Raw genomic sequence first — 23,789 nt, forward strand, 5'->3', positions numbered from 1 at the left:
GACTGATATATCCACCGACTCCTGATTATGCCACGTATACGGGACTAAATTTTCTAAAATTACGCTTCCGTGCCCCATATTTATCTGTAATTAGTATTGGCCCAGCCCATTAACAGTTCGGGGGGTTTGCGCTGCTCTTAAAACCTAACAAAACCTCGCTTTCTATTTGTTCGCGCTACTCGGCTTCTGAGTGCTGGCCATCACTCCTCTTGGTGTGCTTTGTCTCTCTGCTTACATCTTCGAAAATTCTTATGTGGATCAATATACAGATGTATGGATTTTTCATACAAATTTGTGGGTTCACTATGTAATATATCTCTTGATATGCCTTTGGGTCTATGTAGACCAGCTGTAGACAAGAATTTTCAGTTATATTTCTGTGTCATGGAACTAATTTTAATTCTTTCATATTGGACTTTATGCTTTTTGAGCTATTTCTCGCTGTGTCTAATGAAGGTATCGTAAATCAAACTTTTGTCATGGCAGATCTTCATCTTGGTGGTGTATTCATGATGCAGACTGGTGAAGCCCCTGCTTCAATGGAAGTAGAAGCAATCCCAAATGGATTGGGGATACAATCTGGATCTTTGCCATTGAAGCCAAAGTTTGAGCCTTTGAAGGCTCATGAGATGTCTGATGGTAGAGTTCAGTTCAGAAAGGTTTCAGTTCCACCACACAGGTATTCGCCGCTCAAGAAAGCATGGATGGAAATCTACACTCCAATATATGAGCAGATGAAGGTTGATATTCGTATGAACCTCAAAGGTAGAAAGGTTGAATTAAAAACGAGATCAGATACACCTGATGTCAGCAACCTACAGAAGTGTGCGGATTTTGTACATGCTTTCATGCTAGGTTTCGATGTTGTAGATGCTATTGCTCTTTTACGATTGGATGAACTATTTGTGGAATCTTTTGAAATCAAAGATGTTAAGACTCTAAGAGGTGAGCATTTATCTCGAGCCATTGGGAGATTGTCAGGTAAAGGTGGCAAAACAAAGTTTGCTATTGAGAATGCGACAAAAACGAGGATTGTGATTGCTGATACTAAGATTCACATATTAGGATCTTTTCAAAACATTAAAATTGGAAGGGATTCTCTCTGCAGCCTAATTTTAGGGTCCCCTGCTGGGAAGGTGTACTCAAAGCTTAGACAAGTTGCTGCTAGACTGGCAGAGACGTTTTAATCTTTTATTTATGTTGTTTTGAGACTGTGGTTAGCTCCATACTGTGATCTGTTATTCTGAGTGGAAGTTTGTCTTTGTAACTTGGCATGATTTTTCTGTATAAGAGGCCTGGTGAGCTACAAAAATGATTCATTATGAAGGAAATGAATATCATTTTTTATGGGTTATTTGTTGGCAGTTGATAAGGGATTTAACTTCTTGTACATTGTTGTTTCAAGTATTACTTCTAATGAACACGTCCTTAAGTAGCTGTAGATCATGGGTATGTCCTTAAAATTCCAGATTTTGCCAATATGGTTTCATTAGAACTATGTGAGTGATATTTTATATCCTTCAATCCTTTCCCATTCTTACATCTTGTACTCCGTTGAGAAAAACAAATCCGTTGGCTTCTTTTATTTCATCTTAAAGAAAATACTGTAAAAGAAAAACAAGTAGTAGAAAGTATAATTAATAGATAAAAATCAAGATGTATAGTTATAATTCTCCTATTATGACTGCATATATGTGTTTGCATGTTTCTAACTGCAAATATTAATCATTTACTTTGCAAGATTACTTTTTTATTTTCCTTTTTGCTAAAAAGAATTTTGTAGTGTGTGAGAATGAACAATCATATTTAAACCGACAAATCTTTTTTTTTTTTTTCTCCACATATACTTCACTAGTTGAATCAAAATTCCTATGACTGTATATTCTTTCTAACCACAGACAAAAATTGTACAAAACATTCCTACCTAGACAGCATTTGCACTACTGGTTATGGTTACATCTAAGTTTGTGGTATCTTCACTAGCTGCTTTAGATTCTGTTTTGGATTTTGATACAGGTAAGGTTTGCTTCTGAAGTTGGTTGATCGAATTTTCTCGGGACTCCTGTAAGTTGAGTGATGTATAAGCAGACATTCCACATAGAGCTATGATAACTCCACCGATGCTCACAAACCCAGGATCTGAATTGAAAAGTAGATAGCCACCCAATAAAATCACACAAGTCTTAAATTGTCCTAAAACCACATGAGAGGTTGCAGATGTTGCCCTGCATGAAAATATTCATCTAGTTTAGATTCAACTAAAAGAAATTCAATTGCATACATGTTTATCATTAAATTACTCATAGTTTTAGCTGCAAATATACAGATACTCAAGAGTCTCACCCAAGAGCCAAAGCACCCGACCATTGTAGGAGAAATCCCAAAAGAGCTGATGTGAAAATTGCAGATGAGCTGTGTAAATTCCACTGGAACAATAACGCCCCTGGTGGATCTAGCCATGGCATCAATGCTAATAAAAACAAAATTGTTACTGGGGTAGTCTTCCACATCAACCTACGCATTACAATCACATGTTGTTAAAATAAAATGTTAGAATTCAGAATGACCAACATATAAATTGCATCTTGTTTACTTACGCAAGAGCAGTCCAATTGGCTTGTTGTTGCAGATTTGACCAAAGAATTTTGTTTATAGCACTTGGAATGATCCATGCAATTGCAATACAAGCACCAAAAAAGTTGAATTGTAAATCTGTTACTGTTGCAATTGCCACGCCCACTGAAACAATAACTAGAGACAAAACCTGCAAGCTTGTGATGCATTGCTAAAATTTTAAGTATTTGTATGTTTCTGACCTATCAATTCATATACTGAAATGTTATGTCTCTGCTTGAAAGAATATGTACAAAAATGTTATGCTAACCTTTTTAAATGAAATGAATTTTCTAAACAGAACAAACTCTGCAAGAACAATGGTAGGAGTGACTGCAATTTTTGCCATTTGATAGAAACCAATACTGCGAATGAACAAAAGAGTAAGGAAATGACAAGTTTCTTGGTAACAAAAGAAATTGTTCAAGTCTGAATCGTAACCTGTTATGCTTAAGGCTGGCATTCGCAAGGCCAGAGGCGAAAGACATAACAACTCCTAAGGAGAAGAGTGAAGTGAAAGGAGTACTTTTGGAGGGAGGGGAGACTGGAAGCAGCGACAATGTCTTAAAAATGGCAAGCAGAATCCACGCAGTGGTATAATGGATCAATGTGAGAAAGATTGGGAAGTTAAAGCCAATTTTTCCCATCACCTGTAACCAACAAATATAAGATTCTTTTCCCAAATGCCAATGATTTAAAACTATTTTCGCATTTTTCGGCCATAACAAATTGGATTCCAACCAGTGTTTAAACTCATAACCTCCCAGGAGTTTAGATGATTTCAACACTATTAATCTGAAATTCATTAATGCTTTGCCAAAAAATAGTTTCAGAAGCAACGCCACTCACTAATTTGTTTGTCATAATAACCCCCACGGCCACCATGAAATTGAAGGTCATAGCCACAACTGGCCCACAAAATCGTTGCTGTTGCCGCTTGGCTCCTTCTGAAGTTCGAAAATCATTGTAAAGAGAACTTCTGAGCTCTTCCAATGCTCGACCTGATAATTTTGACTATCAAAAGTAAGGAATTCAAAAACAAGGGACACCAAGTCATGGACTAAGGCAACTTCTTTTTGGTAAGGTAAAACAAATATGTCTAAAACATCATATGGAAGGCAAATTAAACTAAATCTCCTATATCAGAAATGAAATTACCAGCTTCAGGTGAAAAATTACAATTATGTAAACAAGCAATTCAACAGAAACAGAGATGAGATCTTGGGGATGTAAATCAAAGAATGAGCCAGGAACAACCATCCATGGACAACAATAGCAGATTAAGAAGGCGGCATTCCTACACCTTTTTTCGTTGGTATTTCAGAAAATTTTAAGGTGAAATGAATGATATATAGGATAGGTATTCCAGCATTGGACTATCAAGTTAATTACTTCTGCTGCATCAAATGATTGTGCCAATTTAGATATTAAATAATTATGTCCCAAAAATGAAATGTTGAGTAGAATATAAAGAATCAAAGACAGGCTATGAACTAAGAAATGGGGCATTTATATGAACAAATGCCACAAGGGAAAGCACCAAAACCGAAAAAGAGATATGTATAATACATTGTCTAGCTTCTGTAAACCCATATACTTGTAACAAAGGTCGTTTGACAAGAAATTGAGGAATAATGCTATAATAATCAAACCCAGGAACAAAAATTGCTAATTAAACCCACATATAACGAAGAAAATCATTGAGTATTTTAAATAAGAAAACAAGGGAAATCCTAAAGACAGAATATTTCCAGGAAAGGAGAGATTCAGTAGCATGGGGAATCCTTTATTAAAACCATAAAAAAAAATAAAAAAAAAAAGTGTAACAAATGCAAAGCAAAAGAAAAATGAAAATGAAGGCAGGAGAGGATTCATTTGATAAGAACCTGCTTCTCCTGCATCGCTATCTTTTCTCTTGATGAACTTTCTTGCATCATTCTCCAACAAGGATTCAACTAACCCCATAACAAGCAAAAACAAATAATAGTTTAACTATAACAAGAAGTTAATATAAACCCTTCATTAAAGTGATGGCAATGCAGGGGAAAAAAGAAAAGAAGATAATTAATAAGAGGTGGTTGATGGATTGTAACAAATGGAGCTAGGAGATATGGGATATGAGTGTCCTGCATCTGTAGACAGATTTTGTTTGTTATTTTTAAGGAATCAGTAAATTAATAATAGGGTATGACAACATCCAATTGTAGTATGACACCTAGCTTATTAATAACTAATGACTTATCAAGTATTTAAAACTTAGAAGTATAGTAAGGTGAGGATTCTGTTGGATATAGAAATTTTAAATGATTCATGGGTTAGGGTTACGGAGAAGTTAAGGAAACATCAACTATGTCTATATTAATTTTATTTATTTATTTATTTTTAAATGATTAGGAAACATAAATTTATAAGATCAAGAAAGGGTTTTTATTCCGGCGTATTAGAATAATTAAGATCAAGAAAGAGTCAAAAGACTCAAAACCAACATGTGATCATGGCCGTTGGGAACTACTCTCTAGGTCATAGGGATGATCTCATGGAAACAACCCAATTTTGTAGCCAAATGGCTCTACTCCATCAATGCTATTACTATCATCACGCAAAAAAAAAAAAAAAAAAACTAAAGAATAAATAAGCAAAAATGTCTAATCTAACTTGGTTTAATAATTAAAAGTATATTACTTAATCTAACTTAGTTTAATAATTAAAAGTATATTACTCACCTAACATATTTAACTTTAGGCGCTTGTTGAATCTCCCATCAAGAGAGATAGAAAGAAAATAATAAAATAGAAATGAATCTTGTTGCCTGATCAGCTAGCAGGTCAACCAAACAGCATGTCCTTTTCTTATATCATATGCTTATGTTTGATGGTGGTTTGTATTAGACAATTAGTCTGCTAATTGTAGGAAAAGGCCAATTAACCTCTCCATATCAAGTGAAAGTGACATGCCTCCATCCCCAGGTTTCAACTACTGAACTTGTACGTTCTCCTGTCTTGCAGAGGATTTCTGCAGGGTTTTTGGTTACCCAGATAAGGGAAGACAGAGGGAGAGAGAGAATTCCAGAAAGAGAGAACTTTCTTTCTACTCTAACTGATTACATTTCTCGTCTACCGCGGCACTACCAGCTATATGCTCTTAACCACTTAGCTACCGAATTGCTAAAAATTTAAACCAGAGCTAATTCTCTTAACCACTTAGCTGCCAAACAGTTTAAACCAACTAATACTATCCAACCGTATCAAACTTCCACTACTTGTTTCCATAATTTCCTATATTTCCGTAATTTCCCATTATTAGGTGTGATGCTTCATTCTAGAGTTTAATCTCCATGATTTCTTTAAGATTAGAAACCGTAACCATCGGCTCTACGAATGCATTGCAGCATCTGTTTAGAAACCTATTAAAGCAGCTCAAGCAAGGGAACACGAAAGGACACTATTGTGCTTAATCTCAAACCATTGCTCTCATTTTGATAAAGTGAATATAATATTTTATCGCGTGTAAATAAAAATTCCCCAGAAACCAAATCAAGTTATGGTATGGAACAACAATTGAATTAGCATATTATAGCCACAGGAATGAGTTGTGGCATCAATTATCTTCAAGTTGTTGCTCAAGGTGCTCGTTTTCTTTTTTGATGGCGTCGAGATCAGCTTGCAGTTTATCTACATTTAAGCTCCGGAAGGCCATGGCTGTTAGTTTCTTTTCATATTCAGCCACTTCTCTTTGTATTCTGTCACTCATGAGGATTTTCTCAGAAATTTGTTCAAAGCACTCATGTATGCTAGTGAGAAGCCTATAAGCTTGGCGTCCTACTGGGTCTTTCTTTGCTTCCCTGTGGAAATATGCTTCTTTTCAGTAAAGCAACAAATAAAGTCATATCCTTCAAAGAAAAAGTATGATGTGTTCCTACTGAAGGTCCAAATTGGAAACAAAAAGGAGAAGCAACCATTTCATACCTGAATATCATTTCATCCAGAACAGCATAGGTTCTATCGAGGCATTCTCGTATAGAGTTGCTTTCTAACTGAATCTCTCTGGTTTCTTTTAAAATCCGCTCTATGTCAGCATCCTGTTTTCGACTGTTTTTCGTGATCTCCTTTATCCGCTCTATATAGGATGTTCTAGTTGGCAGTTTAGGCAGCTTCCCAAGATCCACACAAAGTTTCGAATGTTCCTCCTCCCTAAAGAATAACAAGATATATGTTATAAGAATGTGCAAAATATTCATAGAATGAATTCATCATGGTTTCAACAGCATACCGCCTCCTAAGTTCAGACAAGATGGACTGCTTTTCCGGCTCAACTTCCCTCAACTTTTGTAGCTTCTCTTGAGCCTCTGGTATGTTTGCATAAAGAGACTCCTCTAGGGTTCTCTTTTTCTCCTCCAGAGGCTTTTTGAAAGCATCCCTGGAAAAAATATGTATGCCAGCAAAAATTCATTTGCATTATAATTAATTCATTTGCATTATAATTATTATTGTTATCATCATTTTAACCCAGATACCCATCAATTCCATAAAAACTATTTCTTTGCCAGGTGATAATAATAATAATAATAATAGGAACCTAAAACTAAAAGTTAACAGAACAGCCATATCCTACCACTTTGACTCCAATTCCACAATATTAAACTTTTTGGAATCTACTTGCTTGTTAAGCAGCTCAAGATAAAATTCAATAGGGTGGTGATCATCAAATGCCATTTCTGCTGCGTCCTTTAACAACTCCAACTCTTGTTCAAGTTTCTGTAATTCTGAATTCCTTGCAGCCACCTCCTTCATGAGAACTTTTTCTTCATCTTGTAATATTTCACTCTCACGTCTCATCTAGTAATCAAATGTAAGCAAAAAGGAGTATCAGCATTATTTTCCCTTCAAATCTTATTTTGGACCTTTATTTCTCTATCAAAATTTATGCTTTTGGTTCAATTTTGATACCATACACTCAGAATGGTCATCAAAAACATATTTCAAATTTTAATTCCCTTACTTTGCACAGCCATGTAATAGCCCAAAGTTACCACATGTATACAAGTGTATACCTTGGATGACTGGTCCCTAGCAGGATTCGCTTTCTGAAATGCATCTCTTCCTGAGTTCCCTTCTGCAGCCAAAAGGTTTCCAATTCCAACAAAAGCCAATTTGTCCTTGCCAAAATTTGTTGTCCTTAACCCACTGAAGGACGTGTCTTCAACCTTGGAATCAGACAACTCTGATTCTACATTATGAAGACTAAGATCCTTGAATTTTTCCTGGTTATGGTTAAGATCTAACCCTCTGTCATCAGCTTTCTCCATCCAGTCCTCCAAATTATCAGTAGAGCCCTCCTCTTTTATTTTCCTTCTGCTATTTGCATCCTTCAGATCAGGGAATTTAACATCAACAGATGACTCAGAAAGCCTTTCCACTAAGAATCTCACCAACTTAAACAAGTCCTCTTCTGATGGATACAGGAACTGCCGTAAGCAAGACATATAATCTGTTCTAAGAATAATTTTAAAACAATAAGAACAGCAGTAACAAGAATGAGAGAAAAAGGAGGCACATTTATCAAGACAATGAGTAATGACCACTAACAACTATCAAAACACAAAGGAAGATTTGTTGCATTCCTGAATTAGGAAATAAGCAAATTAAGTATCAAATAAGTCTATAGTCCTCATCTATCAAACTCTCAAGGAATCCAACAATAAGTAATGACCCCTTACAAATATCAAGACAAAGGAAGAAGTGTCGCATTCCTGAATTAGGAAATAAGCAAATTAAGTAAGTATATATTCCTCAACCAACAAACTCTCAAGGAATCCAATGGCCTCTTTGACCCAAAAAGCAAAGCAAAAATCTATTTCATTACACTCCTTTAAATTTCAATTCGATGCCCAAAATTTCCCAAGGACAAAGCCCTTAGTTAAAGAGCCTGCTTATTGCAGTTGTCATGTTATCTCAAAACTTCATTAAATTTTATCATGTCTATGTATCTACAACTCTTTTATGCCCAATTTTCCTTTTTTCTCAGCAGTGTTTGCGCAAAAGTAAAACTTCTCTAGAAATAGACTGACTTAATAAATAGCAAAGCTATTGTAATTCCTGTTTAACGCTGAATGAACTTATTTCAATGATTCAATCCCACCTCCAATCTAGTTGCATTAATTTCATAAGGGACTCAAAATTAGAAAAGGAAAATTAAAAAAAAAAAAATCATATCTTATTCTACTGGCACTGACACACAACTGAAATAGGCCATACTGAAAAGTAGAAATCTTTCCCGACTCCGGGGTAACAACCAACTTAATAAAAATTGCAAAAAAAAAAAAAACAATCGACTCTCTTTCCTTTCCTCCATTCTCTCAGCAACCAAACACTAATCCAGCAACAAATTACACAATAAATGCATATGCAGATATTTTGGGAGAGTGCGAATTGCAATATTAGTACCTTATAATAGGTCATGTCTCCAAGGTAACCGAGTCTCTTAATAGCTAAAGCCATATCCGTACAGATCTTGAATTTATCGACCAAGGAGTCGGGGAAAGATGAAGGCAACGACGCCGTTTCATCGAGGAGGTTAAGAGACTGAGCACAGATCGAGACCAAAGTTGCCGGCGTCAAGTCTTGGACCGATGCAACGTTGCTTGGGATTGAAACGCCGGCGTTCTGGAGCGACTTCAACAACACATCCTTGTACTCCTCCATAAGGACTCCTCTCTCTCGATGGAAAGGTTCTCTTTTTGCGTTGTTTTCTGCGTTTTCGTCCTCCGCTATGTTTCGACCGATCAGTGATTGATTAGCTTAGCTAACACCCATTCAAGACTCCAAAGTCGAAACTCTGTGACCTGATACGTATTGGAGAGAAATAGTAGCCTGCGACCGCGACATGCTATCGCTTGCTTTCCGTCCTGTTATCGCCTGCCACGTGGCAACAGGAGCTGGAATTTTTTTTTGGGACTTTAGAAATGTTCAGAAATTGAATTCTAATATTACTGTTTAGTATACTATTTTCCTTATATATGTTAAAATTCTTTTATGCTAACATAAATATAAAAATTTCACATTTTTAAGCAAAGGATAGACAACAAAGCCTGAAAAGTTGGAAATCTCGTGCACTTGAGCGCTCTTTTATTTATATTTCAGCGTATACATGTCTATGATCTTTATGGACATAATTAAGCAAATTCAACGTCAATGTCTGTGCTGCTTTTTGTTACGGTGAAGAGGTATACTTTTGCTCTATCTTGCAGTTTGAAGATGTGGTATATAGAATGAGGAATAGCCAAGCTTCCTCTGCCAATCCTGTGAAGGCAGTACTGTCAAAGGTAGCGTCACAGCTGAACTTGGAGCAAGATAATTGCAAGAAAATCTTGAAGGGTATAACAGGAAGCATTGGCCCCGGTGAAATCCTTGATCTAATGGGTCCTTTTGGTAGTGGTAAAACAACCCAGCTAAAGATAATAGGAGGAAGATTAACAGATACAATTAAAGGAAGCATCACTTACAATGATATTCCTTGTAATGCAGCCCTTAAGAGAAGGTTAGTCAACTTCAAAGATTACTTATCTCTCTACCATTAACATTTCATTATTTTTTACATGCATTATTTGTAATATTACTGTACTTTAAGAGCAATTTGTGCACAGGATTGGATTGACACGGGATGATGTGCTATTCCCACAACTTACAGTGGATGAAACTTTGGTCTTCGCTGCATTTTTGAGACTTCCTGGAAACATGAGTCAACAACAGAAATATGCCAGGGTAGAGGTCATTGTATAGGAGCTAGGCCGTGAAAGGTATGTACTTGATTGATCATGAACAACGGATAACGTGATACTCTAAATGATGGCTATTTGATGGCTTTATAATAAATTTTCTCTTTAATTAATTCCGTATCTAAAATATGGTTAAATTTTTAGAGAGAATATGTTAATTAAATTATAATTTAATTTATTTTAATTCAAATTTATTTAAGTTATTATATTTTTTTACACATTAAAATAATTAACTAAGTCAATGTTATAATTTAATCACCTATATTTACTCTTTTATATTTATACTTTTATGATGTGAGATTTATAACCCCTACAAAGTTGTCGCCACACAAGGATTGGAGGATGATTCATTAAGGGAATATTAGGAGGAGAAAGAAAAAGAACCAGCATTGGCCGTGAAATTCTCGTTGATCCTTCATTGCTGCTGCTTGATGAACCAACCTCAGGTCTTGATTCTACTTCAGCAAATAGAATCCTTCAGGTCCTTCAAGGACTAGCTAAGGTACAATAGTGAATCCATTTCATATGTCGTAAAAGTTCCTTGTGATTATACATTCCCAAGTAGCAAGTGAAAATCCTTTTGAAGATTGCACTTGATGGTATATACAGGCAGGATGGACAATAATCATGACGATCCATCAGCCTTCAAGCAGAATATTCCATATGTTTGACAAGCTTCTGCCGATTCTGAAGGCTATCCTGTGTACTTTGGAAATTCTAGGGAGTCTGTGGAATACTATTCTTCTTTGAGATTCATCCCAGATATTGCCATGAATCCTGCAGAATTTTTGCTTGATTTAGCAACCGGACTAGTGAATGACATAAGTATGCCCCAAGATCTATGAGCACTTCCTTGGGCCCCTGATTCTGATAAGGCAGTAATCAAAGCAATAAGCATACCCCAATTTCTCTTTGCTCTCTCTAAACATCCAATATTTCTCCCTCTCTGTTTCACATTTTCTTCTTGTATCATATTAGTGCCTTCAACTTAAATGCAAAACTCAGCTGGAGCCAAAAGAGAAGGAAGAGAGTCATCGGCTTGAAAAGGCACCTGAGTATCTCCTAGCAATTCAATTCAAGAAAGAATGGACATTAGCAATTTGTGATACTGTTGAAGAGAACATTCAGAGAAAGGCATAGAGATTATGTTGATAAGTTTAAGAGTAGTTCAAGCCATTGGAGTTGCAGTCTTATTAAGCCTTCTGGATGGAAATCCAAAACTGGAACTGAGGCTTAACTCAGAGATCAAGTAAACTTCATCTTCCTGATAATCTGAGTTCATTTTATGACAAGCCACAAGTATTTCTGACCTTATCATATCTGAATTTCAGATTGGTCTAATGTTCTACATCTGCATTTTCTGGACATCTTCATTGATTTTTGGAGCAGCATACGTGCCTGTTTGGCATTGTATTTGAAGGTCTAAAATTATTTTTCTGAATAAAAATATTATTTTAACTATCAATAAAAAATAGTTTAGAAAAAGTAATTTTATTATTTTAATATTTTTATAATTAAAATTTATTAAATTTAATTTTAAATTATTTTTTAATACTCTCTAATTAGTGATCTAAAAAAATAATTTTTTAATAACAATCCTAACAGTAATGCAAAACATATCCTATATTTTTTCATTGGAAAAGATCTGTTTGGTGAAAGAAAGGAAAGCAGACGTGTACAGATCAAGTGTACCGTGTGTGCATCACTCTGTGTGACATGATGGCTCATGTGTTGTATCCTACTTTTTTCACGGTCATATTGTACTTCATGGCAGGGTTTAAGAGGCAGTCCCTTGCTTCTTCTTGACATTTTTTAATATTTACCATATTATTGATAGTAAATACAAGTCAAGTAAGTTGAAAAAAAAAAAAATTAATGGTTTCTTTTATGTATTCGAGAGAACTAAAGGAATATCTTATTGTGACAAGAGGGAGCAGGTGAGCTATTTGGAGCAGCAAGTTTGAGTAACAAAAGAGCTGGAATGTGTGCTTCTTTGACTTTAATGCTGTTTCTTCTCATTGGAGGTTACTATGTCCAGGTATTCTGTCCGGAACTCTCCTAATCAGTAATGGATTCTTTCTTGTTTATATTTCAACTCTTCTTCATTGCCATGTGGCTCTACTTGAGCAGAAAATGTTCCAAGGATTTCAGAAACAACATGATAACTCGGGAAAAGGTAGGTATATGAGGTGTTGATATGTGTTTCTTGAGATTTGGGTCAATGGAAATGAACAAATGAACTTGGACTTAGAATGTCTATTTTGCTATACTTGGATTCGGATTCGTTTTCTTTAGGGAGAATGTCTGTTTTGCTACACTTGGATTTGGAGTCATTTTCTTTAGGGAGAATTCTTATTGGAATATACTAATAGCTAGGTAAAAAACTAATCTCTCTATTGGAGGAGGATAATCCATATTTATATAACTAGAAAGTCAATGTTCCCTTGACACTAAGTCCCGCAAGTAGCTTTTCTAAATCAATGATATTCGTCTCAAGGTTGAATCAAGTGTTCTTCACGGTGTTGACATAGTCCTAACATATTTGAGTTGATGGTGACTAATTGGTCATTCAAGTCAACATATTTACCTATCCGATCTGCTTGTGAGAGATAAGTGTATGTGCTCGACTTGTTGGTATAAACAATTTCCCTTTTAATTAGTCGGAGTGTCAAAGACTTAGACACTAAATTTTACTCTATTTCTGATTATATTTTTCTGAGTTTAATATTGGTCTTTATAGATTTGTCGACTTAGAGTGCATGTAAGGCTTGTATAATTCTAAAGTTCATGTAGGTCGGCATGATCCAACCCCTTTTCGCAACTTACAACCAAAATACGACCATCTTTGAGGGTAGTTAGGATAACCAACCTCTTTAGTAGAAGTACGGGTGTCTTTACATCCTCCCTTTCTCCTACCGGGGACTCTTTTGACTTCTCACATAAAGTATATATACACGTGTCTTTACATTGGAGTTCGCCTCCGTTTGAAACGGTGAACTTGAAAGGTGGCTTGCAAGAAGTCTGGGTACCACTAGCCATGGCTCTAGGATTCCGGATAATTGCCTACTTTTGCCTTCGCAGGAGGATTAATGGCATGCTATCTCCGAGTAAATGATATATACACAAACCTTCTGCAATAAAAGTGAGTAACATGGAAATGGAGAAGTCATTTTCAGGATACGAAATCAATAAAGCAAAACAATGCTCGCAGGTTTAATAGGCCTCTCCACGAACCAAAAAAAAAAAAAAAAAAACAATATTCAAGAACTAGCTAGAGAAATAATAGAAGCAGAGACATGTTGCTGAAACAAGAAATGGAGATTGGAGAATTTAATTAGTGATAAATTCTCATGTGTAAGATTAAGATTCTTTCTAATTTTTTTGGTCAAATATAACAAAAAAAAAAAATCCTATGAATCTCCACATCTAAGGACTAACGCCTTGTTCAGTTGGGATAAGTTTCTTGAAAGTATTAGAGTACAACTTATTTAGTTAGCCACATCAATCAATTGCTCGGAAAATCAAGAATTCTACCTCAACTGTATAGGAATTTACTTATTGAGCTCAATCTAGTTGAGTAGAGTTTGTTAGAAAAACATTATTCACTTCCCCGTTTGATCTTACCTTTCTTTTCTTATTCTGAGTTCTTTATTGTTCCTATGATATTTTATTATTTGTCTTGGCAGTCTTTCTTGCGTACAAACAGGACTTGTTTTAGCAAAAATCTTTAAACATGTTAGCATAATTACAGCAATCAGCATGATTATAGGAGATTTGTGTAACATAATTACAGCAATCAGCATGATTATAGGAGATTTGTGTAGCATAATTATAGCAATTATTATTCTTGTCCAAATTAGTTCATATTCTCATGTATAAATAGATGTAATATCTCTGTAAATGAGACACAGACAAATACACAATCCTTTTCTTCATTACTTGTATTCTTTCTTCTAACATGGTATCAGAGCCATAAAACTTTTATTTCTAGTTTTTTTGGGGTCTCTCTGCTCTCTCTACAACCTGTTCTGGTTCATTCTTTCATACCTATTATTATACCATTTTTTTTTTTCTCCTCATCTTGTTATCAATGGAGAAATCTGATATTTCAAAACCTATTGCAACAGTTCTGACTGGTTCCAACTATAATCTTTGGGTTCAAGGAATGAAAAGTTTTTTGATAGGTCGCAAGCTTTGGCGTATTGTTACCGGAGATATCACTACGCCGACAAGAGAGAACGATGAAACTGATGCAAAATTTGCTGACCGTCTTGAGGATTGGGATAGTAAAAATCATCAGATCATCACCTGGTTTCGCAATACCTGCCTCGCCCATCCACATCCGATTTGCTAATTATGACTCGCAAAAGAAATCGGGATTTTTGGCTAATCGATATCGACCACCGGACTTGCCCACTATTATCGGTTGTGGACTACTCTTCATAATCAAACAAGAAGCAGTCAATCGGAATGATTTTCTTGCCTGTGTCCAACCTATTTGGAATCAAATATCTCGTGCCAAAATCGGTGAAGATCATCTTCATCTCATTCAAGTTCTAATGGCTCTTCGATCGAATATGAGGCCGCTCGAGGCCCCTGCTACATCGAAATCCACTCCCATCATTGGAAATCGCTATTCAAGAGATTATTTTTGAAGAGACTCGTCTCGGTTTGGATAAAACTCCTCAATTTGAAGTCGCTTGCAACTACTCGATCCTCACATCGTAAATCGCAATCAACTCGTAAGAATTGTAATCAAATTGGTCATGCTTTTGCATATTGTCCTACCATAAAATGCAGATATTGTCATGGTTACGGTCATATTCTTGAACATTGTCCCACACGCCTCCAAGATCAAAAGGAGGGCATTCTAAATTCAAGAATGTCTCAAAGCCCGGATCTTCCTCTCACATCAGCTGTCGCCATCGAGGGCTCTACTGCCATCACCATGAGTAATCTTGAGGCACTATTCAAACAGGTTATCTCTTCTAATTCTTCTGCTGCCATGTCTGCCACTCCGTAATTCTTATTGGCTTTTGACTGCATGTTGTAATCATATGACCACTAATCTTAAATTCTTGTCTTCTCAGAAACTCAGATCTTCCTTACCACCAATCCATACCGCAAATGGTACTAAAATGAACATCACACATACCGGTCATGGGTCTACCACAAATCTTCATCTCCCTGACACCTATTATATCCCTAATTTGGCACTCAATCTTATTTCTATTGGTCAGTTGTGTGAAAAAGGACTAAATGTTATTTTTTCTCACCATGGTGTCCAGGTACAGGATCCACAAACGGGACAGATTCTTGGGGAGGGTCGCAGAGTGGGTCGATTATTTGAGCTTACATCTTTACATCTTCCTCAGAGATTTGTGTCTGCAGCTACAATCCCTAATTCCTCCATTCACCAATGGCATCTTCGTCTTGGTCATGCTTCTACCAGTAAAATTCAACCTTTAATTTCTCGTGGATTATTAGGATCTACTAAGTTTGAGTCATTTAATTGTTTAAATTGTCAGCTTGCAAAACAACCTGCATTATCTTTTTCCCATAATAATACTACTTCAGACACTCCTTTTGGTTTAATTCATTCTGACATTTGGGGTCCTTCTCCTATTTCTTCAATAAATGGTTTTCGTTATTTTGTAATATTTATTGATGATTATTCTCGGTTTACTTGGATATATTTTTTTGAAACATCGATCTGAGTTATCACAAATTTACATCACATTTGCAAAAATGATTAAAACTCAGTTCTCTTGTGACATTAAAATTCTCCAATGCATACAATGCCATGGAATATCGGGATTCTTCTTTGCTTCGATTTCTTAGTCAACAAGGCACCGTTGTTCAACGTTCTTGTCCTCACACCTCTCAATGTAATGGGCGAGCCGAACGCAAGCATCGCCATATTCTTGATTCTCAGACGTACTCTTCTTCTTTCTCGCCTCATGTCCGTAAAAATTTTGGGAGAAGCGACTTTTCATGCCGTTTATGTTATTAATCGCCTTCCTACCTTGGTTCTTCATAATTTATCTCCTTTTGAAAAATTGTTTGGACAACCTCCGACTATTCCATCCTTAAACCTTTTGGATGTGTTTCTTTTGTTCTTTACAACCTCATGAACATACCAAATTAGAACCCCGTGCTCGTCTATGTTGTTTTCTTGGTTATGGCATTGAACACAAAGGGTATCGTTGTTGGGATCCTGTTTCTAATAAGTTACGATCTCTCGTCATGTTACCTTTTGGGAAAATACTATGTTCTCTTCTCTTTCCAAATTTCATCACTCACAATATCGACTCTCTATTTTTCACCGACTCTCCAAAGAGTTGTTTCCAAGTCCCGATCCAGTGATTGTGATGTGCTCAATATTAGCCCAACTACACCGCCTCGTTGAATCAAGACCAGCTTGTTGATCCAAAGACTGCGCCGCATCTCCTCCTAGCACTACTCTTCGCGTTCTACCGTGTAAGAGAAACTCCTCATTATCTTTCTCGATTTTCATTGTTACTCTACTATTGCAACCCTTCATGAGCCTCATTCTTATCGTGAGGCAATCGACCCTCTTTGGCAGCAAGCTATGACCGATGAACTTGGGCTTTAGAGAAAACTCATACTTGGGATTTAGTTGATCTTCCACCAAACAAGACTCCTATTGGTTGCAAATGGATTTACAAAATCAAGACCCGCTCGATGGAACTATTGAACGCTACAAAGCTCGCTTAGTAGCCAAAGGGTACACTCAAGAGTATGGTATCGACTATGAGGAAACTTTTGCTCCAAAGGGTCCCGATTAACATCTATTCGCACTCTTAGCTATTGCTGCAGTAAATGGAAACTTTTCCGGATGGATGTTAAAAATGCTTTTCTTCATGGTGATTTAATGTAAGAGGTTTATATGCATCCTCCTCCCGGTTATCATTCTCCTCATAAGGTTTGCAAACTTCGAGCCTTATATGGATTAAAACAAGCTCCTGTGGCCTGGTTTGCCAAATTTAGTTCCACTCTTGCTCAACTTGGTTTTCTCTCTAGTCCACATGATTACGCATTATTCACTCGAATCGATAGCGGTGGTATTGTTCTTCTCACGCTTTATGTTGATGATATGATAATAACAGGAGATGATTCATCCGTATTTTAGAGTTACAACATTATCTCAATCAACATTTTGAAATGAAAGACTGGTTCTCTCTATTTTTGGGCCTTGAAGTTTCTCAAAATTCGATGGCTATTATCTATCTCAAGCCAAGTATGCATCCGACTTACTTTCTCGGCGTGCATCATCGATAGCAAAACAAAGATCAACCCCATTGGAGCTCAATTGCAAACTTACACCTCTTGATGGCACTCCTCTTGATGATCCTACTTTATATCGACACTTGCTCTGAGTCTTGTTTATCTCATAGTTACTCGACCGATATTTCATATGTCGTTCATCCGTCACCCGCTTTATGTCCGCTCCTCGCTCAACTCATTTCTCTCAGCATTTAATCCTTCGTTATATCAAAGGCACTCTTTTTCATGGTTTGCACTTTTCCGCTACCTCCTCCCTAGTATTATCCGCTACTCGATGTCGATTGGCCGGGTGATCCGGCTGCATCGCCGCTCTACAATCGTTATTGTTTCTTCTTGGGTAATTCTCTTATCTCTTGGCGTAGCAAAAGCAAACCGTTGTTGCACGTTCTAGCACGTAATCAATATCGTGCTCTTGCCGATGCTACATCCGAATTACTTTGGTTACGGTGGTTATTAATCGATTTGGGTGTCACTCATTCTTCCGCCACAATACTTCATTGCGATAATAGAAGTGCCATACGATTTCTCATAATGATGTATTTCATGAGCGTACCAAACACATCGAAATTGATTGTCATTTTATACGTCATCATGTTGCTCATGGCACCATATGTTTGATTCCTATCTCCTCACACCAAACTACGATATATTCACCAAAACGCATCCTCCCGCCGCTTTCAGATCTCTTAAGCAAACTCAAGTTGGCACTGTGCTACCACCTTGAGTTTGAGGGGGTGTTAGCATAATTACAAAGAATCAAGCATGATTATAGGAGATTTGTGTAACATAATTACAAAGAATCAGATGATTAGAGGAGATTTGTGTAGCATAATTATAGCAATTATTATTCTTGTCCAAATTAGTTCATATTCTCATGTATAAATAGATGTAATATCTCTGTAAATGAGACACAGACAAATACACAATCCTTTTCTTCATTACTTGTATTCTTTCTTCTAACAAAACATTTTAAAAGATGGATTTTTCTTTTATTATTTATTTTATTTTTTGAGATTTCTTTGAAGGAAAGGATTATATAATTATTAGTTTTTTTAATTATATATATATATATATATGAATTTTCTCTTTTTCGTGTACATTAATGGATGCATGTTTCCATAGACTTCCCATCTTATATGCTTTTTTAGTTTAAAATGAAAATGTATATAAACTCCTTTAAATTAATTATTTTTATTATAATAAAGTATTATTATAAATAAGTTTTAATAAAATAATAAATATTCACATTCTACACATATATGCAAAAAAAAAAGTTTAACAAGATAATAAATATTCACATTTTATATATTTAATTTCATATACATATTTTAAAGTAGAGATATTTATTTTATTTTTATTACCACTTATTATTAATATTTTTTTACTTCTCAGACTTTTAACATATCAATTTAATACATTAAAATTATATATTTTAAAAAAAATAACTTCAGCATCTTAGAAAATAGACTATTTTGAATTAAATAATGCCTAAAATTAACAATATTTTAAGCTGAAAGTAAAATATATATATATATATATCATATAAATCTGTATCAATATCTATATAAAATAGAAAATATATTTATTGAGATTTAAATTTAAAATTTTAGAAATGATTTCAGAAGAAAAATATTTTTTTTTTCAAAAAATAGAAAATATCTTAAATGAAAGGGAAAGAATTTATTAGCCTGGTGGCCTGCCATGGAAAAAGATTGCGGAACTAAAATAATGAAGGGAACGTTGGCATGATCCATAAGGACTAAAGAAGGGACAACGTGCGCAACTGTTACATCCAGGCTCCTGCATGGTCGTCTTTTAACTTTTTTATGATACAATCCACTACCCTTCCCTTTTTCAATAAACCCTACCATGTCCCTGACCTCCATTGCCTCTGATTCAATTGAGCTACTTTGGAATCAACCGCCTAATATGCTCAGAATTGACAGTATATCTATATTAAATATATTCCAAGTTTTGGATTTAATGGGGTGGTGATTTACTTCAAATGTATATAATAAAAATGATTTGGCAGAATACATATGAGCTCATAATAATTAAATCTACCCGTGGGAAGCTAGCATCACTGCCATTTCTATTGGCTTTATGTAAATTGAAATTTTCAGTCTGACTTATTAAGTGACAGAAAGCATATTATTTATTTATTAAATATAAATTTAAATTTTATTAAAAAAAATATAAAAAAAAATAATATCATTGACCAAATGGGGATTACAATTGCAAGTAAAGGGTGATGTCATTTTGGTCATTTTATATTTGCAGGAACTTTCCTTTCTTTGTCCCTGTACAAAATTGAATGCTGCTTCTTTCACGTATCGAAACCTAAATATGGTCAAAATAGTCACAATTGATCTGCAGTTCCCTTCTCTACCATTAACTGCAGAATAAAATCCATAGAGCTAATCTGCAATCACTTTTCTGAGCTTTATCTGGATACATCTGTCGTTCTTCCATCGGCTACACTTCTTCCATCTCCCCTGTTTCCCCTTCTCTGTCTCTGTCTTTGTTTTCTTCTCTCTGTGTTTCACATGCAGAGAGGGGAATAAATATTCAATCTCTTTGTTTCTGAACAGCCCCTGCCAGTCCGAGATTTCTCTCTCTGTGTATAGGAATGGAGTTAGTTCCTTACACAGACCCGAATTCAAAGCCAGAATCCTCTACCGTTCCATGGCAGGACATGTTCAGATCCGCTTCATTTCGCAAGCCTTCCACAACCAATCCGGCAAAACCGCCTCCGAATACATCCAACACGCCACCGCGCGAGTCAAATAACAATAACCCAGATCACAATACTACCTTCTCAGGTGATCCTCAGGTGCGCCTTGCTCTTTACATAGCCATGGCCCATGCCGGCCTTGCCTTTACTATATTTGTTCTTTATTTTGTGTGCAAGCTTTTGCAAGAGTATTTGAGGCCTATTCAATGGGCTGTATTGTGTTCTATTCCTTTGAGAGGGATACAAGAGACCCTTGTTGATTTTTGGAGTGAGCCTTTGAAGCTAGGCCTTACTGAGACTGTTCTTGCAGTTCCTGTTGCCATTTTTAAGGCTTTTGTAGGTACTATTGGTGATATTAAGGAGGGTTTTTTAAGGGTTTTTCTTAAGAGGCCAAAAAGAGGGGGTCCTAGAAGAACTAGAAGAAGTGGATTTTCAAAGTTAGTTAGGTGGTTAGTGTCATTTGGGGTGTTTGTGATAGCCTACGAGAGAATTGGTGGTATGGGGTCATTATTGATTCTTGTTTTAGGGTTCATGTGTAGTACCAAAACTGCGGGTTCTACATTTTCTGCTGTATCTTCTTTTAAGAGCAACAGCTTCAAGCGTACTGCAATCAGTGCATTTTTCACGAGAGGGATTTTAAAGAGATTGAAAACCATTGTCAATTGTATTAATTGTTGTAATGATTGAAGGGTTATTGGCTGGATTTATCTTTTTCTCTTATAATATTGGTGTTGAAGGGAAAGATGCAGTCATTTCATTGAAATTGCATGTGGAAGAGAATAATTATGCAGAGAGATTTGGCATTAAGAAGTGGATGGATGAGAATGATGTTCCTGGAAAGGTAGATAAGTACACCACCACCGTCTATGAAACAGTGTCTGAGCAAATAGATAGTTTGGCAATGCAATACAATTTGACGGAGCTTGTCACGGTGATCAAGCATTTTGTTATTAGTACCCCAGCTAATTCTTCTCAGGAATCAGCTACGATGATGAACCCATCACGTTACGCTGAGAAGCTTGTGAGTTTAAGAACCAAAGTTCGTAATCGCGAATGGGGAGAAATTTATACAGAATTAGATGCAATTTTTAGGGAATTGATAATCACCCGGGAGGATCTTGTCGAGAAGGCAAAAGGGTTTGCTGTTCGAGGGATGGATGTGTCACAGCGTGTGTTTGCTAGCAGTGCATCTGTTTTAGGTGGTGGTGCTAAGCTCATGTTCTCTGTGGGAAATTCCATCATCTCTGGGGCAGCTGAGCTTTTCAATTTTGTATCTCAGTCAATGGTGTTCTTCTGGGTTTTGTATTATCTAATTACATCAGAGTCTGGTGGGGTAACTGAACAAGTAATATACATGGTTCCAATTCCAAAAGCAGCAAGGACTAGGTGTGTTGATGTTCTCAACAATGCTATTTCTGGAGTTCTTTTGGCTACTGCTGAGATTGCATTGTTCCAGGGATGTCTTACATGGCTTTTGTTTAGACTGTATGACATTCACTTCGTGTACGTGTCAACTGTGCTGGCATTCATCAGCCCTCTGCTTCCAATCTTTCCACCTTGGTTTGCAACAATTCCAGCTACTGTGCAACTGGTGCTAGAAAGTAGATACATACTGGCAATTAGCTTGTCTATTATTCACATTGTGCTTATGGATTATGGTACATCTGAAATTCAGGAGGATATACCTGGTTACAGTGAATATCTTACTGGGCTCAGCATTATTGGTGGAATGACGTTGTTCCCATCTCCAGTGGAGGTAGCTTCTCATGTCTATGTTCTAATGTTCATTTATATCTGCTCCTCCGTAATTCTTTGTTTTGAGATGCTTTTTATACTGATTTCTTCATCCTAAAACAAAGCGGTGTATGTGATAAAATGGACATCAAGTAGTTGACTGACTCATAAAGCTACAGTATGTCTAATATATTTGCTGATGCTTAACTCATGTTGGTTATTAGCTATTTAAAAATTGAAATGGTTTCACATTTCTACTAAAAGTCAATAATTTGGTTTGGAATTTGCATTTGTTTGACGATTTCCTATGGATGAAAAATTGATCCTGATAAATGATATTGCTTTCTACTCAAGAAGCTGTGATATTTAAAATGGGGAATCTGTTATCCACTGACATCAATAATCACAAATTCATAATTTGATATAACTTAGAGAAAACTCCACCAGGTTGATTTAGTGGTAAGGTGTCCTTTAGTTTGGGTCTGAATTCCTCTGCCAACTCCATTAATAACTACATCTGGCATTTCTATTCTAGAAAGTACCTGATACACATAGCATAAAAGGAGAACTAACTTGGCGGAACTGCATGTTTGAATTGGTAATCAACTACAATGATCTCAGCCTGTTTGAGCTTGAGCAGCAGTCAAAGACATTTTAAGAACACCTCTTTATTTGTTAATTTTTATTCGGGAACAGATTTTTAATGGCTTTTTTTTCCCTGTTTTAATGGTGAAATTTGATAGCATTTCTTAAATATCATGGTATCTGATCCTTATTGAGAAAATGGTACATGCAATTATCATGCATTTACTTTGACACCATATTTAACTTAATGTCATATTATATTTACTATTATCTAAATTCTTTGAACATATTGTTTGACAGGGAGCAATAATGGGGCCATTGATAACTACTGTTGTGATTGGTCTTAAGGATTTATATGCTGAATTTGTTCTGGAAGACGCAAAGAAAAATGATTAGCAGAACGAAAAGTCTGAAACACTGCCAGTTCCAACTTCGAATTCTTTTGTTTGCTACCTGTGAACTGATGTATATTAGTTTGAGCCACTTTAAGCAGAAGCACATAACTCGGCCAATATTTTTCTTCTCTTCTCACGCCGTTTGCTCATTCAATTGTAGTTTGGGTTTCTTTGTAGCATAGATGCCTACTTTGTATTTTTCTTGTTGTTTGTATCTTCTTGGTTGTTGGCAGCAGCATGAAAAGTTGAATTGTACATTTTCAGTGTATTTATCGCCATAAGGATTTGTGGAATGCCGTCTTGAAGGTGTGATGTATTTATGAGGATCTACATTGTTGGAAGTTGATAATCGCATGGCCAGAAAAGCAGTATCTCAACTCTCTGAATGAAGCAGTAGTGCAGTTCATTGATTCGTGCTTTGGTTCGCTTGGTTGCACTATTACTGGGGAATGAGAAAAATGCATGGACTGTAAGAATTTTGGACCTAGAGTACACTCCATGGATTTCAATTGGATTTCATTTGTAAATTGCTGTCCACGACTCTATGGGTGTCAAGTCAAGAATGTCAGCATTCCTCGCACTTCTGCCAAGGATTAGGTTAATACTTTTAACATTGCATCCTTGCTAATTAGAAGACGATCATTTT

At 36.0% G+C, this 23,789-nt stretch overlaps 4 protein-coding genes and 1 pseudogene across 8 annotated transcripts; 3 read left to right on the top strand and 2 right to left on the bottom strand.

Annotated features, from left to right (window-relative positions):
- Window positions 1–115: 115 nt before the first annotated feature.
- Window positions 116–1,354, top strand: LOC110671633 (uncharacterized). Of its 2 annotated transcripts, XM_021834142.2 has the most exons (2): window positions 116–212; window positions 487–1,354. In XM_021834142.2, the coding sequence occupies exon 2, from the start codon at window positions 510–512 to the stop codon at window positions 1,185–1,187; it is 678 nt and encodes a 225-aa protein (XP_021689834.2). In that variant the 5' UTR covers window positions 116–212; window positions 487–509; the 3' UTR covers window positions 1,188–1,354. The 2 variants fall into 2 exon arrangements, with proteins under 2 accessions (XP_021689834.2, XP_057997982.1); XM_058141999.1 differs by lacking the exon at window positions 116–212 and having other exon boundaries at window positions 480–1,354.
- A 451-nt stretch (window positions 1,355–1,805) lies between these two features.
- Window positions 1,806–4,974, bottom strand: LOC110671643 (nucleotide-sugar uncharacterized transporter 2). Of its 2 annotated transcripts, none has more exons than XM_021834159.2 (7): window positions 4,500–4,974; window positions 3,463–3,614; window positions 3,055–3,263; window positions 2,885–2,978; window positions 2,598–2,764; window positions 2,344–2,514; window positions 1,806–2,225 (listed from the first exon to the last, which is right to left on the bottom strand). In XM_021834159.2, exons 1-7 carry the CDS (start codon window positions 4,576–4,578, stop codon window positions 1,925–1,927), a joined length of 1,173 nt encoding a protein of 390 aa, XP_021689851.1. In that variant the 5' UTR covers window positions 4,579–4,974; the 3' UTR covers window positions 1,806–1,924. The 2 variants fall into 2 exon arrangements, with proteins under 2 accessions (XP_021689851.1, XP_021689852.1); XM_021834160.2 differs by having other exon boundaries at window positions 3,463–3,627; window positions 4,500–4,973.
- Window positions 4,975–6,063: 1,089 nt separating this feature from the next.
- On the bottom strand, window positions 6,064–9,359 carry LOC131176985 (uncharacterized). Of its 3 annotated transcripts, none has more exons than XM_058141996.1 (6): window positions 9,057–9,359; window positions 7,664–8,077; window positions 7,225–7,448; window positions 6,883–7,029; window positions 6,579–6,803; window positions 6,064–6,454 (listed from the first exon to the last, which is right to left on the bottom strand). In XM_058141996.1, exons 1-6 carry the CDS (start codon window positions 9,312–9,314, stop codon window positions 6,211–6,213), a joined length of 1,512 nt encoding a protein of 503 aa, XP_057997979.1. In that variant the 5' UTR covers window positions 9,315–9,359; the 3' UTR covers window positions 6,064–6,210. The 3 variants fall into 3 exon arrangements, with proteins under 3 accessions (XP_057997979.1, XP_057997981.1, XP_057997980.1); XM_058141998.1 differs by having other exon boundaries at window positions 7,664–8,105; window positions 9,057–9,197; XM_058141997.1 differs by having other exon boundaries at window positions 7,664–8,100; window positions 9,057–9,195.
- A 425-nt stretch (window positions 9,360–9,784) lies between these two features.
- On the top strand, window positions 9,785–10,461 carry LOC131176987 (ABC transporter G family member 26-like; the record flags this gene model as incomplete). Its single annotated transcript, XM_058142003.1, has 2 exons — window positions 9,785–10,149; window positions 10,256–10,461. Coding segments are annotated over 2 exons (501 nt in total), but the record flags the coding sequence as incomplete, so codon positions are not given.
- A 9,506-nt stretch (window positions 10,462–19,967) lies between these two features.
- LOC131176981 (uncharacterized) lies at window positions 19,968–23,436 on the top strand (annotated as a pseudogene).
- The last annotated feature ends 353 nt before the right edge of the window (window positions 23,437–23,789 follow it).

This window comes from Hevea brasiliensis, unplaced genomic scaffold (genome assembly GCF_030052815.1).
Source record: "Hevea brasiliensis isolate MT/VB/25A 57/8 unplaced genomic scaffold, ASM3005281v1 Scaf300, whole genome shotgun sequence".
Taxonomy (NCBI): Eukaryota; Viridiplantae; Streptophyta; class Magnoliopsida; order Malpighiales; family Euphorbiaceae; genus Hevea; species Hevea brasiliensis.